Raw genomic sequence first — 27,341 nt, forward strand, 5'->3', positions numbered from 1 at the left:
CACTTGTTTGCTGATGATGCAAAGTTGGGTAGAGCAATTATGAGTACACAGGATGTCAAAATTTTACAGGATGATTTGGATAGTTTGGAGGACTGGGCTAGGAAAAATGGATGTCAATTTAATGTGGCAAAGTGTAAGGTTATGCACTTTGGGGTGAAAAGAATAGCAGCAGTATATCGCATTGGTGGAACCATACTCCAGGAGATTGATGAGGCCAGGGATTTGGGAGTGTTGGTGGATAGGGAGTTGAAGTTTAGAGGGCACATTGCAAAAGTAACTAAAACAGCTCACCAAATCACTTGGGTTCTGAAAAATACTTTAACATGCTGAGACGAACAAGTTGTTGTTCCTCTGTATCGAGCCTTGATAAGACCCCATCTGGACTTCTGTGCCCAGCTATGGGCACCAGGGTTTCTTCGTGATGGGGAGGAGGTGGAGAGGGTCCAGAGACGAGTGACCAAGATGATAGCAGGTCTGTGGAATGAACCTTATGAGAATAGGTTGAAGATTTGTGGGTTGCAGAAATTGGACGATAGGCGAAGGAGGGGTGATATGATTGAGACATTCAAATTACTGAAGGGTTTTTATAAGATTGATCCAGAAGATATTTTTGAAAATATGTCTGGTGGTGGGAGGACTAGGGGCCATGCATGGAAGCTGGGCAAGAGCGTGGTTGACAAGGGTGTTAGAGCTAGGTTCTTTACTTGGAGAGTGGTAAATGAGTGGAATAAGCTTCCAGAGTCTGTTGTGGGTGCTACGACCGTGAATGAGTTCAAGGCAAGATATGATAGATACTGTGTGAATGTTGAATAGTTGTTCTTGACATGATGTTAGGGCCTCCCTCGATGAGTCTGTCGACTCCTTGGAGTTTCCCGGAACAATAATAATAGAGTAGAATGCTCTCCTGTGATGAGTCCTTGGACTTGTCATGTAATAATAATAATAATAATAAGAGAAATGATTGTGAAAAAATGATATTGTTGGATAAAAATGGGAATAGAGTGACTGATGGAAAGGACATAATGGAGTTGTTCAGTGAACATTGTATTGGGATATTTTATCCCGGAGAGGTAGGTTTTAATACTAGAGGGACAAGGCAGGTTTGAGGTTTAGAAGTTCAAGAAGCGAGTGGTTCAAATACTGAGTACTCTGGATGACAATAAAGCAATGAGACTGGATGGGATTTTGCCATGGGTTTTAAAGAATGTGCTAAAGAACTGGCAGCTCCATTGACCTTGCTTTTCAAAAAGTCTGGCCATGGGATAGGTGCCCAAGGAGTGGGAGGAGGATAGGATAGTGCCATTGCATAAGAGTGGTAGCAAATTGGAAGTGTCAAACTATAAAGCAGTTTGTATTTCATCACTAGTTCTTAAGATTTTGGAGAAATTAGTGAGGGATCATTTACAGCATTGGGTAGATGAGGGTAATGTTATCTGAGAGTCAACATGGATTTGTTAAGGGATGCTTTTGTTTTAGTAATATGATTGCCTTTTATAATAAAGTGACAAAAGCGGTTGATGAGGGAAAGGCATATTCTGCCATTTTTTTTGGATTTTGCAAAGATATTTGACAGGGTATCACATAATCATCAGATATTTAAGTTGTAGCCCATGGGTTTATATGTCAGGTTAGTGAACTGTATTTGGGATTGGCTATCTGATAGATATCAGAGAGTTATGTATGAGGAAACAAAGTGAGAAAAGGGTATATGTGGAACTACAGGGGGGGGGGTGATTATGAAGAGCTCAGGAGACAGCTTGCAGGTGTAGTGTGGAATGAGGAGTTAGCTGGAAAAGAGATCAATGCAGCTTAGGGAATTTTCAAAAACTATCCAGTAGATGCAATGTCTAAATGTATTCCAAGGGTGCGAAGGTTAAATAAGGTAGGTGTGAGATGGATGAATAAAGAGATTAAGCATTCGATATAGAGAAAAAGGGCATTGTGGAGGCAGCATAAGAGAAATGGAAATAACCAATTTCATGAAGTCTACAAAGACCAGGCAAGGAGAGTGACTTGGTTGGTGAGGTAGCTAAAGAGAGGTATGAACAGCAGTTAGCTAATGAAGTCAAAAAGAATCCTAGGAAGTTCTTTCGATATGTAGCCAGCAAAAGAAAGAATGATTATGGAAGGATGACATTGATTGGAGAAAATGGTATAAAGACAGCTGTTGCAGAATGTGTGGAGATACTTAATGAGCAGTTCATAAAGATCTTTCAATCTTGTGAATGTGACTTCATGGAGAGATTGAGAGCTGTTGATGATGGGGAGGAGAGACTGACTGTAAGTGAGCAAGAGGTGTTTGGGGAGTTGAGTAAACTAGATGTAAATAAGGCTGTGGGACTTGGTAATATATCACCGCATATTCCGAAGGAATGTGCCAGGGAGTTGACACCTGCCTTGACATATTTTTTTTTAATACGAGTCTTGCACTGGGTCAAGTTCCTAAGGAGTGGAAGGAGGGCAAGATTGTGCCACTTCATGAAGAAGGTGATCGAACTAAAGCATCAAACTATAGGCCTATCTGTGTGTCAGGTGTTGTTAAGTTGTTGGAGAAGCTTGTGAGAACTGGGATCCAGAGTTGGGTTGACAACAATGGTATGATCTTTGATGGACAGCATGGATTTGCTAAAGGGAGGGCATGTTTTAGTAATCTACTTACTTATTACAATAAAGTGACTGCTTCCTTGGACAGAGGAGAAGGATGCACAGTAATATACTTGGATTTTGCAAAGGCTTTTGATAGAATACCTCATGATAAGTTGACAGTCAAATTAGAGCAGATGGGGTTGGATATTAGATTAGTGCATTGGATTGGAGACTGGTATCTGATAGGTATCAACAAGTTGTGTATGGGGGGGGGGATATCCAGGAAAAGGAAAGTCACTAGTGGAGTGCCTCAGGGGTCTGTTTTAGGGCCATTACTGTTTAACTTGTATATTAATGATATTGGCGAAGATTTGGATGGAGATATTCAGTTGTTTGCAGATGATGCAAAGTTGGGACGAACCATAAAGAGGAGTGAAGATGATGTGGCCTTACAAGAAGACTTGAATAAATTGAGTGATTGGGCATGGAAATGGGGATATGAGTTCAATGTTGCAAAATGTAAGATTTTAAAATTTGGAAAACAAAGATGGGATGCAGAATTTATGCCTGGTGAGAATATATTGTTGGAGGTAAAGGAAATAAGAGATCTGGGGGAGAGAGTGGATAAGGATCTAAAATTTAGGGCCACATCGCCAAAATTGTGAAGACAAAACAAAGGCTTCTGGGAATGATGCAGAGGACACTAACGTGTAGAAGTAGGGAGATTCTTATTACGTTGTATAAGGCTTTGATTAGGCACACATGGACTATTGTACCCAGATTTGGTCACCGGGTTTTCAGAAGGATGAAGAGATGTTGTTAAGGGTCCAAAGGCGACTGACTAAAGTAGTTTCTGACCTCTGGAATGTCGAGTATGAGGAAAGATTGAAAATATGTAATTTGCAGAGTCTGCGGGACAGGAGGAAAAGGGGAGATATGATAGAGACCTACAAGTTGGTAAGGGGTTGTTATAGGATCAATGGTGGAGAAGTTCTACAGAGAATAGTGGGAGATCAGGGGAGAACCAGAGGTCATCCCTGGAAACTGTATAAAGAGGGTGTGAGTACGGGAGTGAGAGGCAGTTTTTTCCGTGCAGAGTTGTGAATGATTGGAATGCCTTGCCTGAGAGTGTGGTGTCTGCAAGGAGTTTGAGTGTGTTTAAGACACGGTATGATGAGATGTGTGTGTGTGATAAAAGGACCTCCCAGATGACTCTTTGACTCCATGAGGTCTTGAGGTAATAATAATAATAATAACAGTATCAAGGAATGAGAAGGTTACAATTAGGATCCCACAGGGCTCAGTTCTGGGACCTGTATTGTTATCATCATCAAATTCCCCATCTACCCTCATGGAGTGTACAGGATATGATATTACTACATGAAACATTTACATCATTATTAACTTCATATCTACAATTTTCCTCCAAATCAGTCTATTACTTGTCAAGACTCCAATATTATTAGATCTTATATTTCTATTGAATTAGATAAGTATAAGATCGACATAATTGGGATGACTGAAACAAAAAAGACCAAAACTGGTGAGATCTTTCTGGGCAATAAATACAAAATGTTATATTCAGGCAATGACAATCAAGGAAAAGAAGGAGTAGCCATAGTATTCAACACAAAATACGAGGCTAATCTTCTTGAATGGCAGTCAGTCTCAAGTAGAGAAATGTGGGCAAATATGAGAATGGGGAACTGGACAATGAGACTTATTTGTGCCTATGGTCCCACAGAAGGTTCTACTAAGGTAGAAGTGGAGGAATTTTTTGAGGCTTTAGAAAAAGCAACTGACACAATGAAAAATGAAAAGTTGGTCCTTGTTGGGGATCTAAATAGCAGAGTAGAAAATGATTGTGAGACATACAAAAATATTTTGGGAAAATTTGGAGAAAAGAGCAAAGCTAATAATAATGGCAAATATCTGTTGGATTTCTGCTCAGGACATGCACTGGTTATTACTAACACCATGTTCCAACATAAAAATGTGCACAAATTCACATGGAGAGAAGAGGCAAGGAATAAGAAAAGTCTCATTGACGATGTTATTGTTGATAGTGATGTTTTCTCCCTGGTGCAGGACACCAGAGTGTACAGAGGATTTGAAATTGGAAGTGATCACTATTTAGTCTTGAGCAGGATAAAATTGAATTTCATATTGAAAAGAATAACATGTAAGAAAGTTTTAAAGCAAATAAAAGTTGAGCAGCTCTCAGATGTGAACTGTAGACTAAAATACAGAAAGATTATTGAAAAGAAAATAAAACAGTTTGAGAACAGGAATCAAACCTTGGAGATTCAGTGGCAAACTCTGAAGAAAACATTGATTGATTCTGCCAGAGAGGCATGTGGTGAGGTTGTGTGCAAGGATAAAAAATTCAGAACTCCCTGGTGGACACAGGAAGTTAAAGAGGCAGTGAAGGAAAAGAAGAAAGCATATCAAAAGTTCCTGGCAAATAAGTCAGCTTTTACTCTTACAGAATACAGAGACAAATGTAAGAAAGCTAAACAGTGTGTAAAACCAGCTAAACAAAAGTCATGGGAGGACTTTGGCAAGAATGTAGAAAATAAATATCAAGAAGGTGGCAAAATATTCTGGAGGTTGTTGAAGAAGCTTAGGAATGGAGGAAAGAGTGCTGTAAAAGGAGTTAGAGATGATAAAGGTGACATGAAAACAGGAGAAAAAGATATCCTTGAAGTATGGAGTAATTACTTTGAAAAACTGCTAAATGAAACAAGCAGTGATGACAGCATAGTGATAAAAAACACTGACCAGGCATGCAGTCAGGAATACATATCCATACTTGAAGTAGAAAAAGCCATCAAAGGCTTGAAATGTGGAAAGGCAGCAGGAGTAGATGATATTCGACCAGAAATGCTGAAGTATGGTGGTATAAAAGTCTTACAGTGGCTGCACTGCATAGTTCAGAAAGCCTGAACAGAGGAACGAATTCCCGATGATTGCAGTAGAGCTCTCATAGTACCCATATATAAAAAGGGAAATAAAACTGAATGTGAGAATTACAGAGGTATTTCCCTACTGAGTGTTCCTGGCAAGATCTATGCAAGTATACTTGAGAAACGGTTGAGAAGAATTGTGGAAGAAACGCTTGGTGAAGAACAACCTGGATTCAGGCCAAATAGAGGCTGTCAGGATCAGATCTTCATTTTAAGACAAATAGTCGAGAAAGCATGGGAATATAACAAGGATCTGTATTTATGTTTTGTCGATTTGGAAAAGGCATATGACAAGGTGCCAAGAGAGAAGCTATTCAATACGCTGCAGTTATATGGTGTCAATGGGGCATTATATCAAGCAATACTTAGTCTTTATTTGAGTTGTAAGTCAGCAGTTAGAATTGAAGGAAGTACAGGAAGATGGTTTAATGTTAAATCTGGTGTGAGACAAGGATGTACATTATCCCCTCTGTTATTCATTATCTATATGGATCACATTATGAAGGAAAGTGGTATTAAACCTGATATCAAAATTGGAGATGTTAATGTCAGCTCTTTGCTTTATGCGGATGATGTTATACTTCTAAATAAATCCGCTACAAGTCTGCAAGATTCTCTGACTAAATTGAATAGCTGTTGTAATAGATATGGTATGAAGGTCAGCAATAAAAAGACAAAGACAATGAAAATAGGCAGAATCATTGAAAATATCAACTGTGTTGTGAATGGAGAACCTGTGGAACAAGTAAAACATTTCAGCTACTTAGGCATAATTTTTACTGAAGATGGTAAATTAAATATAGAAATAGACAACAGAATCACCAAAGCTGGTATGGTGGGAAGTCAACTGAATAAATTCATATGGAATAATTGAGATATTAGTCGGAACACTAAATTAGCTGTATACAAGACAGTGTTCAAACCAGTTTTAACTTATGGATTTGAGAGCTGGGTCAGAAGTAAAACACTTGACCAAAGACTAGAGACCGCAGATATGAGAGTCCTGAGAAAGGTTAGAGGCCTGAACAGATGGCATCAATGGCAATATCATATTAAAAATGAGGATATAAGGAAAGAACTTGACATTTTCAGCATCCAGGAATGCATTAGCAGAGCTAATCTCAGATGGTATGGTCACTTAAATAGAATGGGAGAGGAAAGATTAGCAAAACAAGTGTTCTCTGCCAGGTTAGCAGGAAAACGACCCAGAAGAAGACCAAGATATAGGTGGATTGATACAGTACAAAATGCCTTAGACGATAGAAATATAAGATCTGATAATGTTGGAATCTTGACAAGTAACAGACTGATTTGGAGGAAAATTGTAGATAGGAAGTTAGTAATGATGTAATTTTTTCATGTAGTATTGTCATATCCTGTACATCCCTTGAGGGTACATGGCGGGAATTTGATGATGATGATGATGATGATGATATATTTCTATCGTCTAAGGCACTTTGTATAGTATCAATCCACCTATATCTTGGTCTTCCTCTGGGTCATTTTCCTGCCAACCTGGCAGAGAACACTTGTTTTGCTAATCTTTCCTTGCCCATTCTATTTATGTGACCATACCACCTGAAATTAGCTCTCCTAATGCATTCCTGGATGCTGACAATGTCGAGTTCTTTCCTAATATCCTCATTTTTAATATGATATTGCCATGTATGCCATCTGTTCATGCCTCTAATCTTTCTCAGGACTCGCGGTCTTTGGTCAAGTGTTTTACTTCTGACTCAGCTCTCAGATCCGTAAGTTAAAACTGGTTTGAACACTGTCTTGTATACAGCTAATTTAGTGTTCCGACTAATTTCTCTCTTATTCCTTATGAATTTATTCATTTGACTTCCTACCATACCAGCTTTGTTGATTCTGTTGTCTATTTCTATATTTAATTTACCTCACTAAAAATCGTGCCTAAGTAGCTGAAATGTTTTACTTGTTCCACAGGTTCTTCGTTCACAACCCAGTTGACATTTTCAATGATTCTGCCTACTTTCATTGTCTTTTTATTGCTGATCTTCATACCATATCTATTACAACAGTTATTCAATTTAGTCAGGGAATCTTGCAAACTTGTAGTGGATTTATTTAGTAGTATAACATCGTCAACAAAGTAAAGCAAAGAGCTGACATTAACACCGTCAATTTTGATATCATGTTTAATACCACTTTCCTTCATAATGTGATCCATATAAATAATGAATAACAGAGGGGATAATGTACATCCTTGTCCGACACCAGATTTAACACTAAACCATCTTCCTGTACTTCCTTCAATTCTAACTGCTGACTTATAACTCAAATAAAAACTAAGTATTACTTGATATAATGCCCCATTGACACCATATAACTGTAGCATATTGAATAGCTTCTCTCTTGGCACCTTGTCGTATGCCTTTGACAGATCGACAAAACTTAAATGTAGATCTTTGTTATATTCCCATGCTTTCTCAACTATTTGTTGTAAAGTGAAGATCTGATTCTGACAGCCTCTATTTGGCCTGAATCCAGCTTGTTCTTCACCAAGCTTTTCTTCACAATTCTTCTCAATCGTTTTTCAAGTATACTTACATAAATCTTGCAAATGATTGGGAATTTTAGTTTAATTCAGCTAAATGTAAAGTATTGAAGTTTGGGATACATCGATTTGAGGCTGCATACCCCATAGAGGAACTGTACTGGAGAAAGTGGGGTGGGAAGCAAGGGATCAGGGAGTGATGATTGATAGAAACCTGAAATTCAATAAACATAATGCAAAGGTGGTAACCCAGAGTATTGCTGCAATACTGAGGACACTGACCTCCAGAGATAAGAGCAGTGGCATAGCTAGGTGGTTGGAGGGGGGAAGTCCACCCCAGGCGGCACAAAAAGTCAAACACATCGTTTTGACTTTTTGTGATATTTTTTTGGTGTGTATTGAGAGGGGGTGGCAAACTCATGGACTGCCCCGGGCGGCAAAAGCTGTAACACTGCCATTGGATAAGAGTTGCCATTTCCTTGCATATAGTCCTGATCAGACCACACCTGAACTTTTCTATTCAAATTTGGTCTCCAGGATTTGAATGGGATAAATTAACCATGAAAAGAGTTCAGAGGCTGGATAACAAAGATAAATAAATTAAATAAATTCCCTGTGATGAGACAGCGTTTCCCCCTTTTTACGGGAGTTCATGGTACCATCTTTTATCCGGGCTCCGAACCGGCATCGGCTGACGAATCAGACCTATGGCTGAATCAATATTCCTGACTGTAATCCGTGTGTCTCCTCGGACCGGTTTGCCTGCTTGCGGGATGAAAAACACCAGATAAACTGGCGGGGAAAACCCTGCTGTCCACGCCCAAGACCGGCTAACTTGGCTATGGCTGAGGAAGATCCTTGAGCTCCTCATGTCGTTGACGGGAATCGAACCTAGGACACTCCTTCCCCAGGCATATGATTGCAAAGCGCAAAGCCACTAGGCTAACTGCACGGACATAACAAAGATGATATCAGGACTGTACAATGCTCGTTATGAGGATGGGCTGTGGGAATGTGGATTGCAGAGTTTAGTAGATAGAAGAAGGAGAGGTGATATGATTGAGACTTTTAAATTGTTGAGAGGTAGTTACAGGATTGACACTGGGTAGTTCTTTCATTTGCTAAAACAGAGGGAAATAGTGAGGACAGGAAGGAAAAAGGAAGGAAAAAAAAAGGAAGTTGTGAGCAAAAGGGGTAAGGAGTAGTTTCTTTGCATAGAGGGTGGTTGAACAGTGGAATGCATCCAGATAGACTATTGAGAACACAAATGGTCAATAGATTCAAGGAGTGGTATGATACCATGTGTTGAGGCTTAAGTGCTGTGAGGACATCATGTTGGAGGTTTAATGGAATATATACAGCACTCAGAAAGGATTAAAACTGATTTTAATGCTTCCAGTATTTCATCTCAGTCACCTGAGGCATATTCAGGGATTACAAAAAAAATTATTGTAACACACACACACACACACACACACACACAAATACAACATAATACTAAGTGAAAACATGTGGTGGTGTGTCCTCTGTGGGCATTTGTAGATGGCCTAGAATGTAAGGTGGGTTCTCTGATAATTAATCTTTCCCAAATTTTGGGAAGTTTTATACAATTGTATTTATTTAAATTCGGTTGATTTCTGAGCCACTGCAGATTCTAAAGATAGTCTTTCTTTTTTTGAATTTACTATGGTGGAGCATGGTGGTTTTTTTCCAGGAGATCCTGTGGGTTGTATTCAAAACATGGTCTTCAAGGTAATGATTGAGATGTTTTGGATACAACCAACAGGATCTCCTAAAAAAAAAAAACACCATGCTCCACCATTTCAAAAAAGAAAGACTATTTTTAGAATCTGCAGTGGCACTCAGAAATCAACTGAATTTAAATAAATACAGTTGCATAAAACTTCCCAAAATTTTGGAAACATTAATTACTAGAAATCCCACCTTACATCCTAGGCCACCTACAAATGCCCATAGAGGGCACATCACCAAGATAGGACTTTAGAGTCAACCACATGTTTCACTTAGTATTGTGTTATATTTGTGTGGTGTGTTACAATAGTTATTTTGTAATACTTGAAGATGTCTCAGTGACTGGGCGAAATATTGGAAGTTTTAATCCTTTTTGCATGATGTATATATTCCATTAAACCTCCAACATGAGTGGTATTATAGACTTTGTGTTTTCTCCTGTGATGAATCTGGTGACTCCTTGGAGGCCTAAATCATTATCATAATAATAATAATAATAATAAAATATCTGGTACTATGGGAGCACTGCAAGCTTCTCCCTAAGCTTGTCATAATTCAGGATTAATTTGAATTCATTTTCATAATCACGTGGTTAAAAACTGATGCTGTAAGTTAATAATTCCTGTTAAGTATTAAGATGTCTTATCTTCTAAAGTTTGTTTATTAAAATTTTATTAAAAAAACTCATATGAATATGAATTTTCATATGAGTTTTTCTGGTTATTTTTGTGACAGTTATGCCTTACTGCAAAAGTAAATTAGTCAAGAAGTTATCATAGTTCTTAGTGTTATCCATTTATTGATCTTGTCAACCAGTGATTACAGATTAAAGAGATAGTTCAGGTTTTTGAAAGTGTCAAAAAAACAAGAGGGGGGAGGAGTTAATTTAATTAGTAATTTTAGAGAATCCAGAAATAATATTTCTTAATAATTTATGTTTTCTATTTTGATTGCTGGTGCAGTTCTGTATGATAATTTTGTAAGTTGAGGTACATTTTAAGAAGAATCTTTTGTTATAATTTCTGTGTTAAAGAATACTTAAAGAGTAGTTCATCACATCTTCAGTGTGAAATCAGAAGCTCGTGTAGAGAATGAAATGAGAGAAGACTTAATGGTGAGTGAGCAAGAGGTATATGAGGAGTTAAGTAAGCTAGATGTCACCAAGGCAATAGGACTTAATGACATATCACCACATGTCTTAAGGGAATGTTCCAAGAAGTTAGCATCAGCCTTGGCCTACCTGTTTAACAAGATTCTTGCTACAACACAAGTCCCAAAGGAGCGAAAGCAAGACAAAATTATTCCACTTCACAAAGGTGGTGATAAGGCAAAGGCAACAAATTACAGGCTGATCTGTATATCTGCAGTTGTAGTTAAGGTATTGAATAAGTTGGTGAGATATAGGATACAAAAGTGGGTTCATAACAGTTGTATTATTTGCATTTGTCAGTATGAGTTTGTTAAAGGGCAGTCATGTTTTACAAACTTATTTATTTATTATCACAAAGTGACAAATTGATTGGACAAGGGAGATACATATACAGTGTTATACTTAGATTTTGCAAAGGCCTTTGATAGATTGCCACACCACAAATTAAGAGGTCTTGAGTGACAGATAACAAAAATGATGTCAGTACAATGTTGATTATTAGATAGACTGAGGACATGCAGACTGCAGAGTTTGGTGGATAGAAGGCAAAAGGGGGGAGAGGTATGAATGAGACATTTAAACTGCTAAGGGTTATTATCTTATTAACACTATCATATGTTAGAATGAGGGAAAGGAACAAGGTCAAGAGGCCATCTCTGGAAGCTGCAAAAGGAGATGGTGAGTAAAAGGATAAGAAGTGCATTTTTTGCATGGAGAGTGGTAGGAGCATGGAATGCATTGCCTGAGAGGGTGGTGAATGTGCTGACTGTGGATGATTTTACGGACTTTGTGTTTGCTAGTGTTGATCTCCCGTGATGAGTCTTTTGACTCCGTGGGGGTTAGGAAAATAATAATAAATTGAAGAAAATGGGATTGGATGATAGATTAGTCAGTTAGATAGGGGGGATGGCTTTCAGGTAGTTATCAGCAAGTTGTGTATGAAGGGCACTATCTCGAAAGAGGAAAGTTACTTGTGGTGTGAAGCAAGGGTCAGTTTTCATTTCTATATTAATGATATTAGGATAGGTTTAACTGGTGATATACAACTGTTTATCATCAGTTAAATCTATCCCAATATTATTAATATACAAAATCATTAATATGCAGAACTGGAGAGAGTGATGAGGAATCAAGCAGATGTTGTGACCTTACAGGACGACTTGAATAGATTTCATGAATGGGCAGCAGTATGGAACTGTCAATTCAGTGTTGCTAAGTGTAAGGTTTTGAAATTTAGGCAACAATGGAATACAAAGTATATACTTGGCAGGGAAATTTTGGAGGAAGTTGAGGTTAGGTTAAGTGGTGGTAGACAATTATCTGAAGTTCAGAGATCACGTTGCAGAAGACCTTAACTTGTAGAAATAAGGATTTTCTGGTTTCATTGTATAAGACCTTGATCAGGCCTCATATGGATTACTGTGCACAGATTTGGCCCATTGGTCTTCATGGTGATGAGGATATGTTGGAAAGGGTCCAGAGAAGATTGACTAAGGTCATAACGGGTCTTTGGGATGCTAGATATGAGGATAGATTGAGTAACTGTTGTTTGCAAAGCCGTGAGAATAAGAGGAAGAGAGGGATGTGGAAGAAATATTTTATAGGATGGAGGAGGGAGTAGAACAAGGGGACATACCTGGAAGTTATATAAGGAGAGTGTGAGCAGGGGCATAAGGAGTAAGTTCTTTGTATGGAGAAGGTTTGTCATTGGAATGCATTGCCTAACATTTTGTTGAATGCAGATACATATTGAATGAGTCTAAAGCACAGTTTGATGGGCTGTGTATAGCATTGTTTCTCCCCCCCCACCACCACCACAGTGAGTCTTTTGACTCAATGGAGGTTTGGTGTTAATAATAATTATCATTATCTGCTTTGATAATGATTTTGAGGGCTCCTCACCTCAGATTGCTAAGAGCCATGTTGAATATTAGTATGGGCACATTTCCAATTCCAGTCAAGCTTGGTGTTCTTGGTGGCACTTTGAGTTCTATTTTGATGAATTGCATAAAATATATAATCAACAATTTTTAAAAAAATTCTGTAATGACATTTTAGCATGAAATCATGAAATTTAAATATTATTTAATTATGAAATTAAAGCTGAAAAATATTCTTATGATAAATAATGCTATAAACTTTTAGCTGAATACAGGCAGCTCTCCCTATATAAAACACCATTATAACTAAGTAAAAAAAAAATAATAATCTTCATAGCAGCAGTGCTATGAAGTTTATTATTATGAGTGCAGTCTCTCATTCACTATGACAGACCCTCTTCCACTGTAATGTATGATTCCTTTGGGTCATAGATGTTTTGTAGAGAGTTGATTGTATTTTCATTGGTTATCTGTTCAGAATTTAGAATTTTGTTTTTATTTTATATGCAGATTTTGGTTGGTTACATTGGAGATGCTGCTTGGACTGATCCAGCCCTCCTGTACAGTGTTTTGACAGTTATGAGTGGTGTATCTGTTATACTTATTCCATGGATCCAAGATTATGGTGGCCTGTCTGCTTTGTCAGCTATTTATGGTTTTACAATTAGTGCCAATTATACTTTAGCAACCGTTATCCTTGTGAATTTCCTTTCCCTTGACAGTTTCACTGATGGTTATGGTTTATTGCTTCTTATTCAAGGTGTAGCTAGTTTGATAGGACCACCAATTGCAGGTAAGTACAGTATTATACAGTATAAAAATATAGACTGCATGAAAATATTACATTTGATTCCCACTATAACAAACTCATAACAGAAATAATTCACTGTACTGGATATTTTTCTGAAGTGAATTCCCCTCCAAATAGCATCATGCCTATATGCATTTGTTAGAGACTTTTTAGTAGTTTGTTGTAGTGAGTGACTTTATTATAGTAGTAGTTATAGTGAGAGTCAGTTTAACTAATTTTGTTGAATGATTCATGTTCAAAACATAAAAGCAAAGCTCAGTGCAAGAAATATTTTCATTTCTTATTTCTATGTCTGTTATAGGAAAGTCTTGAAAAATAAGTTCTTGTCTACTTGTCCATGATGAATAAGAATTTTTGATGGATGAATAAAAAAAAAGGGGGGAATCTCAGTTTAATCCTCAGTTTTATTATATTATAGATATGGATTGCTAATTCTGTGGCATGTTTAATACAACCAATTAGATAAAATAAGATATGCATGCATATCCTGTCCTTTATTGGGGACATAGGATATGCACATATAATTTTATCTTTAGAAATCACTCGATTCAACCATTGATATCAGATATTAAGCTCTGGAAAGCTGAGAAGGAACATTAGATATCCCCCCCCCAATTATAGAATTTTTTAATATTAATCTAAAAATATATGTGAAGATCTAAGAGTTTGTGATTGTTCTGAAAAATTTTACCTTATTATCTGAGGTAAAATTTTTCAGAACAATCTATAAATTTTTCAGAAATATCATAATAACACAAAATAAATAGTTTGACTGTCTTTTGCATGAAAGTATTCATAACACACTGAACATGCTGATAAAAAAAAAATGGATGAGTTTTCTTTGGTGCATTAGACTGATAAAGACACTAATACATTAGTAGTTAACATGTTTTATTATTATTATTATTACCCTAAGATTTCAGGAGTCAAAGTCTCTTCTAGGAGGTCCCTTTGTGCCTTAAACACACTCAAATTCTCTGCAGACACTACACTCTCAGGCAAGGCATTCCAATCATTCACAACTCTTCATGCAAAAAACCTGCTTCTCACTCCCTTGTTCACATCCTACTTATATAGCTTCCAGGGACCTTGTTCTACCCCTGATCTCCCACCATTTTATGAAAAGCCTCTTCAACATTGATCTTATAACAACCCTTTTACCAACTTGTACGTCTTTATCATATCATCTTTCTTTCTCCTATCCACTAGACTTTGTAAATTGCATCTTCTCAACCTTTCCTCATATTCAACATTCCAGAGATCAGAAACTTAGTCAGTCGCCTCAGGATCCTTTCCAAGATCTCTTCGTCCTTTTGAAAACCAGGTAACCAAATCTGTGCACAATAGTCCATGTGTGGCCTATTCAGAGTGTTATACAATGGAACCAGAATCTCCTTACTTCTACAAGTCAGTATCCTCCACATCATTCCCAGAATTCGTTGTGTTGTCCTCCTCACAATTTTGGTAACGTGTCTTCTAAATTTTAGATCCTTATCCACCATCACCCCAAGATCTATTATTTCCTCCACCTCTAACAATATATATCCTCACCAAATGTAAATTTTTTCAGTATTAGTAATTGTAAGATAAAAAGTATCATTTCATTAACAAAAGCTTATAAACTGACCAGTTATGGGATTGAACGTGTGACTATGATACCTCTATTCAGGCTGACATTTGACTAGTGAGATATTTGCATGATTTGTGAGCCAACTCAAAACTTTTCAAGTGCTGCTTATAGATATACTGTATTCATCTATGTGTAATAATTGATTTTTTTTAATGCCATGATGAGTTCAAAAGGGAATGTGTTGATTCCCTTTTGAACTATTATACATTGATATAAGGCATAAAATCTTGATATTTTCAAGCAAAAAGCCAAAATTCATTAAAAATGTACTAGACGTAAACAAATATCCATATTTAACCATTACTAAGGGATGCTAATGCTACTTAGGCACAAGCATCGCCACCTAGTGAACATATGTGAACTAGAGTTAGTTTTTCAGATGGGAAAATTGAATTGGCTATTTTCTATACAGCAAGTATAGTTCCTAGGGCTTTTAATGTATGGAATCCAACAACTAGATCAAGCATCTGTTTGACAATGACAACAAAGTTTGAAGGGGGGGGTGAAAAACACAGTTATGGAGATGGAGAACAAGTGAACAACTTTGAAAGCAATAAATGTCCTTTGTTAGTATGTTTTTTATTATTATTATTATTATTATAGGCGACTCCAGGAGTCCTTAGACTCATCGAGGGAGGCCCTAAACATCATGTCCACACAACTATGCGATTACATTCTCACAGTATCTATCATACCTTGTCTTGAACTCATTCACCATCATAGCACCCACAACAGACTCTGGCAGCTTTATTCCACTCATTTACCACTCTAAAAGTAAAGAACCCAGCTCTAACACCCCTGCTAACCACACTCTTGCCCAGCTTCCATAGGTGTCCCCTAGTTCTCCCACCACCAGTCCTGATCTCAAAAATATCCTCTGAATTAATCCTATAGAATCCTTTTAGCAATTTGAATGTCTCGATCATATCTCCCCTCCTCCGCCTTTCAACTAGTTTCTGCAACCCACAAATCTTCAACCTGTTCTCATATGGTTCATTCCATAGATCTGTTATCATCTTAGTTACTCGCCTCTGGATCCTCTCCACCTCCTCCCCATCAAGAAGGAACCGAGGTGATCAAATCTGGGCACAGTAGTCGAGATGAGGTCTTATCAAGGCTCGGTACAGAGGTACAATAACTTGCTTGTCTCTGCTCGTCAAGGTATTTTTCAACAACCAAGTGAGTTGATGAGCTGATTTAGCTACTTTTGCAGTGTGCCCCCTAAACTTCATCTCCCTATCCACCAACACTCCCAAGTCCCTGGCCTCATCAATCTCTTGGAGTACAGTTCCACCAATGTGGTATACTGCTGCTAATCTTTTCACCCCAAAATGCATAACCTTACATTTTGTCACATTAAATTGACATCCATTCTCCTTAGCCCAGAACTCCAATCTATCTAAGTCATCCTGCAAGACTTTGACATCTTCTGCATTCACTATTGCCCTACCCAACTTTGCATCATCAGCGAACAAATGAATTGTTCCACTTAGATCCTTCCCTATATCGTTAATGAACAGATTAAACAGCAGTGGTCCAAGAACAGAACCCTGCGGCACACCACTAGTCACAGGCCGTCTTTTGGACTCTACTCCTGAATAAACTATTCTTTGATATCTCTCCATCAACCAACCACCTATCCACCTCACCAACCCTATATCCATTCCCATATGTTGTAGTTTACGGATTAGTATTCCATGTGGTATCCTGTCAAACACCTTTGCCAGGTCCAGCAGTATCACTGTAAACCCATTTCCCTTATCCAGTTCAGCCGTCACTTTGTTATAAAACTTGAGCAAGTTACTGAAGCATGATCTACCCTTCACAAAGCCATGCTGTCCCCTGTACAGTATCTCGTTTTCATCAATCCATTCCTGTATTTTTCCCTTGACTACTTTCTCTAAGACCTTGACAACGACTCCTGATATGCTGATCGGTCGGTAATTTGCAACCGTAGTCTTGGATCCTCCTTTATGCAGTGAAACTATTTTCCCCTCTTTCCACACCTTCGGGACTAAGCCAGACCTGAGACTCAGATTAAACAACATGGTCAAGGACACTGATAATTCTTTAGCCGGTATACCATCCAATCCCACAGATGTGTTCACATTAAGGTTCTGTAATAGACTAGTCACCTCCACTTCATTCATCACTATTCCCGTATAAACTAATGGTTCCTTCATTTTTTCAATGTCACCACCTGGATGATATGCTCTTGCAAAGTGCACGCTCAGTAACTCCACTATATCGACTGATTCAGTGACCTCCTTACCATCGTCATTCCTTAAAATCATTTTACCGTGTACAGTTTTTTTCTTGCTTGCAGCATATTGAAAGAACTGTTTTGGATTCTCTTTTGCTTGCAAAGCTAGTTTCCTTTCATAGTCCGCTTTTGCTTTTTTTACCACACTCGTTACCTTTCTGGCCTGCACTTTATACCGTTCGTGTGCCTGCAGGTCACCCCTTTCTTTAAATTCCCTCCACAGTTGTTTCTTTTTTTGCAGCTCAAGCTTAATGGTGTTATTCATCCATTTAACCCCTACTTGTTTTACTATTCGGACCCTAGGTATACAATCAGCCATTACCTCCTGTAAATGCTCCTTGACCACTTCCCATGCTCTATCGACGTCCAGCCCTTGCAGTTGTACATGCCATGGCACTGATCCAAGCAATCTCCTAAGCTTGTCATACTTGCCAGCACGGTAATTCCACATATACCCTGTCTTAATCAAAAATTCCACACCTTTAGCCACCTCCCAGGTCAAGACCTTATGATCACTCTCACCAATAGGTGGCAACATGGTCATATTCATTACAGTCAAATTGTCAGATGCTATTACCAGGTCTAGCACTCTCACACCCCTAGTACTTTCAATTACATGCTGTCTCAGATAGTTATCCCTTAATAATTGAATAAAATCCTTTTCCTTCCTCACATGTATCCTCTCCTCCTTCCAATTTTTAGATGTTATTAAGCTATTTTAAAATTTTTACGTAAAGTTTGTAATTTTCTACTTCATTGAATTTTCACCCTAAAAACAAAAAATAATACAATCAACAAAACATTGAATCGATATTGATTTTGCTGTCTGCTCTATTGCTGATACTTAAAGTGGTATTAATATACACTTTATCTGTGTTTGTTCATTTTTTGTTGTATTACTTTTGCTATATGTTCTGGCTTTCTTACTATCACTCATGCTCTGTAATTTAACAAATTCATTTGTTTGTTGACTGTGCTAGTTAAATTAACCCTTCAGTGTGAAATTGTAATGAAGATAAAGTAGACATTATTCCCCTTTAACTCTGACCATTACCTTCAATCAGTCATGGCTTAAACTTATTACTTAGCATATAATAAATATCTTGCCCCTCATTTGTCAGATACATGCAGGTTCGTAGTGTTTGGGATTAGTGCATTGACAAATCAGCCTCAATGTGTTGTTTCACAAACTAATTTAGTTAAGCCAAGAAATCTATTTACAATGTTCAATCTACATATGAACATGGATACAAAGAAATTACAAGTCATAGACAATTTCATGTGATTCTATCTTAGGCTTAGTTCTCCTACAATCCTAGCATTCCTATTTCATAACCTAAATATAATTTAGCAGAATTCACTGGTCATTGCTATTTATTAAACATTTTAACTAGCCAAGCATGAGCTCGATTAACAATAACTTACGTTCACTACATACAGCAGTTCACTTACTCTTATAATAGATACTTATTCAAATACATCATGCATATTTTCATTAGTATGATTGAATATGGAACAAGGACACATTATGTGAATTGTCTGGACGATTTATATATCCTTCTAGTACTTACACAAATTGAATTCCATATACTTCATTCTTCCAGGACAGTTCTTATTCAATTCCTTTGCTTACGCGATAATGTTCCTTTTCTTCTGGCTATATGCCTGTTCTCTCTTTCCCACTATTTACTTTGTCTTTATCATTGATATTCTTTATCCTCCGAATTCCATTCGTAAACAACGTGGTTACCTTGCCATTTGACGATTTCTTTCTTCACCAATCTTTCAGTGACGATTTGTGCTGATCTTCTCATGCTAGATGCTCAAGCAACTGACAGTAGACTTCACGTAGCAGCGATCCGAGGGAAGAAAAGGGCTGAAATCCCCAAGACTCCTTCCTGATGCAAGAGCTTTTATAACTTCAGATTTTACATAGTATACATGTGCATCTCTTGAGATTCCCATCTTGGAGTCATGTTAATATCAGGATATGCTGACATCACAACTCATGCGACACCAATTTGTATAACACAAGATTCTTTTCATAAAGTTACTACATACAGGAATTTTGGTATTATTTTAAACATTGACATTTCCTTATATAATTTTCACTATAGTTAACAACTTGTAAAAGTGAACTTGATACAACATTAATCATGTGAGATTTTACAATGATGTCAGTTCAAAACTTTAAACTTATTTTGCATTTTAGTGCTTATTATGTTTATCAGAAGATTCACCTTTCAAATGGGTGGTAGTGGTGATGGTGGTAGTTGTGTGTAGTAGGAGAATTAAATAGTAGCAGAGATGGTGAGATAATTTGTAGCAGAGTTGAATAGAGGGCCCTCCCACAATGAACCAAGGGTTCATTGTGGGAGGGCCCTCTTTAATAATAATAATAAGAGGAAATTTCAGATGTGTATTGCAAATAGGTGAAGATGAAAATTTTATCCCATTTTCCTTTATATATTAGAACAAATATATTCTGTTGCACCCAAGCACCTGGGCTTCTTATAAACCTAATTTAAGTAATGACAGGGCAGTTAATTCTATCTCAAACTGTCTCTGAACACATTTCAGTGTGTGTATGTGGGTGGGTGTTTATGAGGTCAATTGTCTGTTTTTTCAGGTGTGAAAGTTTTCACTTCCATAAGACTATCTAACCTATCTTTAAGTTTAAAAGCCCTTATGTGTATTCTACATGGGGCTCCATAGTACAGCTGTGCCTCCATAGTACAGCTGGTAGCAAAGAAAGACACCAGCTGTACTATGGAGGCACTTATTTATTTTTATATGAATCCGAACCATAAAAGACTATTTGCCTTTCATGGTTGGGACCCAGCTCTAGAAACTGAACACAGAAATTTTTCAACCACTTCAGTCTTTCAGTAAGCAGGGAAGGGATCTCATATGCAAGGCAGTGCAATTCATACGCACAGATTATCACTTTGTGCTTGTGCTTTGTGCTTCTTATGAGCTTTATGATCGAATGTTGTCAAACAGCACTGTTAAGATCTTTAATCCTCATGACATGCATATATATTTTTGGCCTTGTTTGCTGTGTGAATAGTGTACTTGCTCTCCAACCAACAATCTGCGAGTTCAAACTCACTGTACACACATGTTTAGGTGGTAGATCAATTTAATCACCTGATGTGAGACCGCTCTCCTGCTCTTTGGAGGCTAGAGTAGATTGAAAAACTTCCATGTCTGTTCTTTAGAGCAGAGTCTGGATTATATAACCTAAGCCCACTTACAGTAGCTGTTTTAATGCATTCATGCTGGGCTCCAGACAGATTGTATCACATCATGTGATGCAACAAATAATTTCTGTCTACTTATCTAGAAGGCACTAAAAATTGTTACATTAAATTGTCTGTTCAGAGAAACTAGATCTACAGAAATTCTATATTTGGGGTGATGTGTTTAAATTACTAAATAGATGATGAATACTAACAGATTTGTTACAGAAGAATATGCAACCAGTAATTTACAGGATATGGGTGGTGTGATAAATTATTGTGGTATGGAAAAATTATACATCATACTATAATCTCTAGTGATGCTTGTGTGCATTTATTATGAGCTTGATTTGTCAAAAAACAAAAAACAGAGATATGATATGAGTCAAAGAGAAAATGATATGAAACAGAGATTTGTTCAAAAATAAAATAAAATAGACTAATGACCATGAGTGAGGATCATCTAATTATAACATATGATCAGGATTTGTCTGAACATAGCATGAATTACATGTATGTTGATTAAGAATTTGGCAAGCAAACAACTTGTGCAAACTTGTGCTTGTCATGTATATTTATCTCTCTTTTTTTTTTTTAGTAATATTCTTCTATACCACAATGCTGTTAAGATTAGTATAACGTTTTCCCATAATAATGTGTATATATAATTTCATTTTGTTTCACATATATCTATAATTTAATTTTACAAAAGAATAAAAACCAGAATAAAACTATGTAGTGAATAGTGTTTTCCACCCAAATCACACAGCAAAACAAAAGTAAATTTGTTATTATTATTATTATTATTATTTTGTAGCAGTAAGTACAATATCCTAACAACTTATTTCAAAATGGCAGGAAATTTGTTCTAAGAAGTTTTGAATATCATCCTTCTTAATCCAAAAATGAAAGGACTTGATATTCAAGAAAAGCTTTTGGAAACTTTAAGAAAGATAAGAATGGACATTTTACTCATTTTAACATTTGCATTCACCACCAATATTCAAAAACATCATAAAGTCAAGTAATTTACGAATACTTTAATTAGAACATATATGCAATTTTTTCTTTCTATGGAATTTGCCCTCCCCCCCTCCATCAATCTTCTGATAGTAATATTTAATTAAATTTAAAAAAAAAATCTGCATTGTAGAAAAATATAGGTGACCACAATAGTTCATGGCACTAATATATTGCAGTGCATTTGTTTTCTTTTGTTTCTTTTGCAGATAGTGCGGGATGATATTATTATTATTATTTTGAGAAGTGATTGCTATTAATTGTTTATAATTTTTAACTTAATTAATTATACATTTATACCCACTTTTCTGAACTCTTCCTACTGTAAAGCTACAACTGAGACGTGATATTATACGCATACTGTATGACTCGTTCTCATATTCAGAATTTACATGTTGTTACTAGTTCTTCTGCCTTCTCCCTGAATGAAGCTTATGACATATTGAGCAAAATATGTAGGAGTAATAAATTGTATTTAATTTTATCTTACATGTGTGAAGCTGTTATTTAAAAAATTATACTATGTCTAATTTACATATCTCTATTAAATGTCTAGTAATATCATTATTATTATTATGTGACACCTCCAGGGAATCCAAAAACTCATCATGGGAGGGCACACTACTCCACTACACCCAATGCATCGTCTTCCCTACTTTATCCTCCAACTACAACAATTACTACCATCTACCACCACTACAAATAGTATTTTTATCTAAAATTACGCATGTTCTCGTGGCCAGTTTGCCTGTATGTGGGATAAAAAATCTGAGTGTCCAGAAGAAAAAACCCTGCTACTAACCAATCTCCATTTGAGATTGGTTAACTCACCTTCTCTTGAAAAAGCCCATATACAAATTCCTCTCATCATGACAAGAGAGCTTTGGTGTTTTCCAGTCAAAGGGCAATGTCCCGTTATTCTTCTGTTTGCACTATGGAGGCACTTTATGATATAATCATAAAATTGAAATTGCTGGGCATTCATATAGGTGCAGAAACTACCTGATTTATTTAACACATAATATTTTTAAAAACAAAGAATTTTTTTTTATGTGACTTGAAATAAGAACTTTATTTTTGAGATTTCAGTAACATTGAGACACTTTACAAATGATATTAGTTTCACTCCAAAATTATTATTATTATTATTACATGACACCAGGGAGTCCAAAGACTCATTGGGGGAGGGCACCTACTCTGTTACTCTCCATCTTCACCATTCAATCCACCAACTACAACTACTTTCATCATCTACACCAACGCCATCTACCACCGATAACCACCACCACTAGTATTTTCACAATCATCCATGCCCATGGCGGGATTCAAACCTGCAGTCTTTTGGCTGGAGAGCAGATATGCTAACCACTCGGCCAACCGGGCCAGCAATTCTACCAATAAAAATTGAAACTAGCAACATCTATCTCTAATCTAGAATATTTTAGTAATAAAGTGTGACACCTTTCCACTACTTGTATATGGAAGTATGACTTCTGCATTAGTTCAACTTTGGTATCACTTCTGGGTCTCGTTCCCACTGATGAGACCTCAATGAAGGTCAAAATTGGTCTAGGTAGTGGCCCTTCCAATAATGCATTGCATTATGGGATACTAAGGAAATTGATGTGAAGTCATTAGCTTCTATATGCAAGTAGCCCAGTTGTGAAGTAACTTTGTGCAAACTTTGTTTGCTTACACTTGGATAAAGGATTAAACCAAGAATATAACTTTTTTGCATCTTTAATTAATAGTATAATCAAGTGTTTTGTTTCTTTTGCAGATAGTGTGGGATGATATTATTATTATTATTATTTTGAGAAGTGATTGCTATTAATTGTTTATAATTTTCAATATAACTTTCAATATATGCTCTATGTAATGTCCTATTTATGCCAACTAATCTTTTCTCATATTTTCCAAATCTGCAAAACTCTGCATAATGTCTCATTTATACCATATAATTATAGAGATTTGAGCACCATTTCTCTTGTCATCTTATCATATACCTTTTCTAGATCTGCAAATCTTAAATACAGATCCTTGTTATATTCTCATGGTTTCTCAACTGTTTGTCTTAAAGTGAAAATCTGATCCTGACAACCTCTGTTTGGCCTGAACACCCAAAAAAGCTTGTTCTTCTCCAAGATTCCTTCCTCAATTTTTCTGTGCCTTTTCTCAATTAAGTTACTTTCATTAAATTTATCCAGAATACAGAATTCTTCTGTAATTCTCATTCAGTACATGTCAGGACATTTGCATCACCAAATCTCCTTGATGGATGGATACTACATGAATAATCATTATGAGCAGCTTAAATTATCTAAATATATTTATTAAGCTGTTGGGAATCATCTTTCTCAAGCAGCATGTGAGATGCTTGAGATCAAAGAGTATTAGATTTGATCATAATGTCAGAAGGGGTTTTAGTTAAGGATATGACTGTTTTGCCACCAATTGGTGACAGTGATCATGCTGTGGTGACCTTGGAAGCAGCTATATGTAGCTAAAAATTGTAATGGTACACACAAAAATAAGTGGACAAATAAGATAATGAATAATTTTTATTGGCTAATGAACAGACTGGCTCTATCAACAAATGAAAATGAATTTCATTTCTAGATTGCCATATGTAAGGTAAAGTTATGCATTTTGTACTGAGGACATATCAAGCAGAGTATTATATTAAGGGGAATTTGCTGCAAGTGATTGAAGCTGGTGGCCCCTACCATATTGCTAATCTGATTAAGTCATTGCATTAAGTGACTTCAATGTTGAACACTACCTTATAGGAATAAAGAACCTCCTCTCCCACTTTATAACGCTAGGTTATGGCTTCAATTGTATTATTGAGTTCAGCTATAATCACATAGGTTCTGTGAAGATGGAGAAACAGTTGAAAAGATCCAACAGAGAGTAACCAAGATAAGATAACGTCTAGCCTATAGAATGTGATATTCAAAGTAGTTTGAGAGGAGATATGATTAAAACATACAAGTTGCTAAGAGGATTTTACAATGTAGAGACAAGTGACATTTTGCTGTTCATGGCAAGTGAAGGGAGAAATCAGGGTCATCCTTGGAGAGCTGAGTAAGGACATGATTTGGAAGCAAGTGGATTCAAGGTTTTTCTCATGGCTTGTGACAGGTGTGTGAAATGGGCTGCCGTTGGATGTTATGAGTGCATCTTTAGTGAATGTGTTTAAAGAGCGGTAGGTATTTAGGCATTGTGTAACATGGACCCACTACCTGGAGGAATCTGCATAATGATTATGATAATATGATATTATGATAATATGTCTTAAGAAAAATGGATTAATAAGACATATGAAATATGCTTTATATTTCTGTAGTTATCCAATTTGATCAGCTTATATTTTTTCTCTTGGACTTTTCCTAGGATGGATTTTTGATGAAACAGGAACATACAATATAACCTTCTGGGCAACTGGTTTCTGCATTTGTGTCTCAGGGGTGGTTGTGATACCACTTGCTAGATTTGGTAACTACCACTGTTACAAGTCATACAGTTCCAAGAATACTTCATTCATAGATCATAAATCAGATGAAAGTTGTAATCCAAATGAAAACCATAATGAATTGCCAAGTTCTTGTTAATATTTTTATTTTATTTTTTTCCAGTATGAAATAAAAACCCGTTTGAGATTGTATTTAAGGCATTTTGGATATGGAATGTTTTTTAAACATTGTCTTGATATATAATAATTTGAATTATTAAAATTTTGGAAAACAAATTCTTGTCATTGGTATATTATTAATCTAAAAGTGAAAAATTGTAAGCAATAATGCTATTGTAAATTGTACTAGATGCAAAAGATAAAAAAATTGATGCAAATTAAAAAAGAACTTGTTGTTTTGAATTGTTGGTATTTTATTTTAAAATTAAAAAAATTCTCTTCATACAAGATTACACACAAAAACTTACTTAGTGAACTTACTTATAATAGATATTTTTGTTTATTGTTTCTTTCTGCAAATTATCAAACTAAAAACATTTCAGACTTATATGATAGTATTTCTTACTCTTTTAATATTTTTAGTGTATATATCTTGTTGCTAAATGGCCATTTTCTTTGTTTTTCTCATCTGCTGATTTTCTTTCCAAAAATATCTTAATTATGAATATTCTCTGCTTGTTTGTAAATTCATAGGGTATTCAGTCCTTTTCTCCAAAATAATAAAAATAAAAGAAATGAAAGAAACAAAAAAATTATATGATTAATACACTACACTACACTGCAAACTAAAGAATAAAGACCATAGTTCTTATGTAATATTGCAGTGAAGATGGTATTTAGGTTCATTACAATTCCAACATACATCTCCTAAGACTGTTAATTGAAATTCTTACATTAAGAACATTCACTAGTAAATCTCAAGTGGTTTGTGCTGAACAAGAAGCTTGAGCCTCTTAGGATGGACTTCATGCATCACTTAAAGAATTCTGTGGTGGTCTACAGACTTTACAGACAAACTGCTTTACAGACATATAGCTGTAAGGTTTTGTTGATAGGAAATTAGTAATCTTGTGGTACTTTCATAGTATCCTGTACACCCTTTAAGGGTACGTATCAGGAATCTGATAATCATACTACCTGATTATGTTTACATTATTACTAATTTCCTATCAACAATGCCTTACAGATATGTATACACTGATTTCCATAAATTAAGGAACAAAGAGAAAAATCATGATAACACAAAAACTCTAGGATGAAGTTTTATGCAATTCAGTGAAAAGCAGTGTAATTATTATTCAGGCCTCCATGGAGTCAAAAGACTCATCGTGGGAGGTCCTTTCTAAGAAACACAAGTCTATCTAGACTCATCGAGGGAGGTCCCTCCTAGGAAACACAAAGTCTATCATACCACTCCTTAAACGCATTGACCATTCTCACTCTCACCACTCCATCAGGCAGTGCATTCCATGACTCAACCAGCCTCCATGCAACGAAACCATTCCTCACCTTCTTTCTCACAGTTTCATTTCGTAACTTCCACGGATGGCCCCTTGTCATGACTCCTTCCTGCTGTTCAACTAAGCGAAAGAACTCCCCAGTGTCAACCCTCTAACATCTCTCTACAGTTTAAAAGTCTCAAACATATCACCTCTCCTTCTTCTATCCACCAAACACTGCAGTCCATACTAACTCAGCCGATTCTCATAACTAAGATTGTACAGTCCTGACACCATCTTTGTTATCTACCTTTGTACCCTTTCCACAGTTAATTTATTCCCTTCAAATCCTGGTGACCAGATCTGAGAACAATAGTCTAAGTGTGGTCTGATCAGAGTCTTATACAACAGAATGATAACCATTTTATCTCTGCAGGTCAGTGTCCTTCTCATTATTGCAACAATCCTCTGTGTTACTTTCACCACCTTTGCAATATGTCCCTTATATTTCAGGTTTCTATCAATCATCAACCCCAGATCTCTTGTCTCCCCTATCTTCCTCCAGTATAACTCCTCCCATAGAGTATGAAGTGTTCCATCGATGTT

General features: G+C 36.4%; 1 protein-coding gene across 1 annotated transcript in view; it reads left to right on the forward strand.

Moving 5' to 3' along the window:
- LOC150108096 (monocarboxylate transporter 9-like) overlaps nucleotides 1-25,698 on the forward strand; it is a 92,839-nt gene extending 67,141 nt beyond the window's left edge. The window contains exons 5-6 of the mRNA XM_090390599.1: nucleotides 13,366-13,648; nucleotides 25,218-25,698. Coding sequence (XP_090246725.1) covers nucleotides 13,366-13,648; nucleotides 25,218-25,435 — 501 coding nt within the window. The 3' untranslated portion in view covers nucleotides 25,436-25,698. The remainder of the gene's footprint in view (nucleotides 1-13,365; nucleotides 13,649-25,217) is intronic.
- Nucleotides 25,699-27,341: the final 1,643 nt, after the last annotated feature.

This window comes from Typopeltis vanoorti, chromosome 3 (assembly GCF_054136105.1).
Source record: "Typopeltis vanoorti isolate ZY-2024b chromosome 3, IOZ_Tvanoo_1.0, whole genome shotgun sequence".
Taxonomy (NCBI): Eukaryota; Metazoa; Arthropoda; class Arachnida; order Uropygi; family Thelyphonidae; genus Typopeltis; species Typopeltis vanoorti.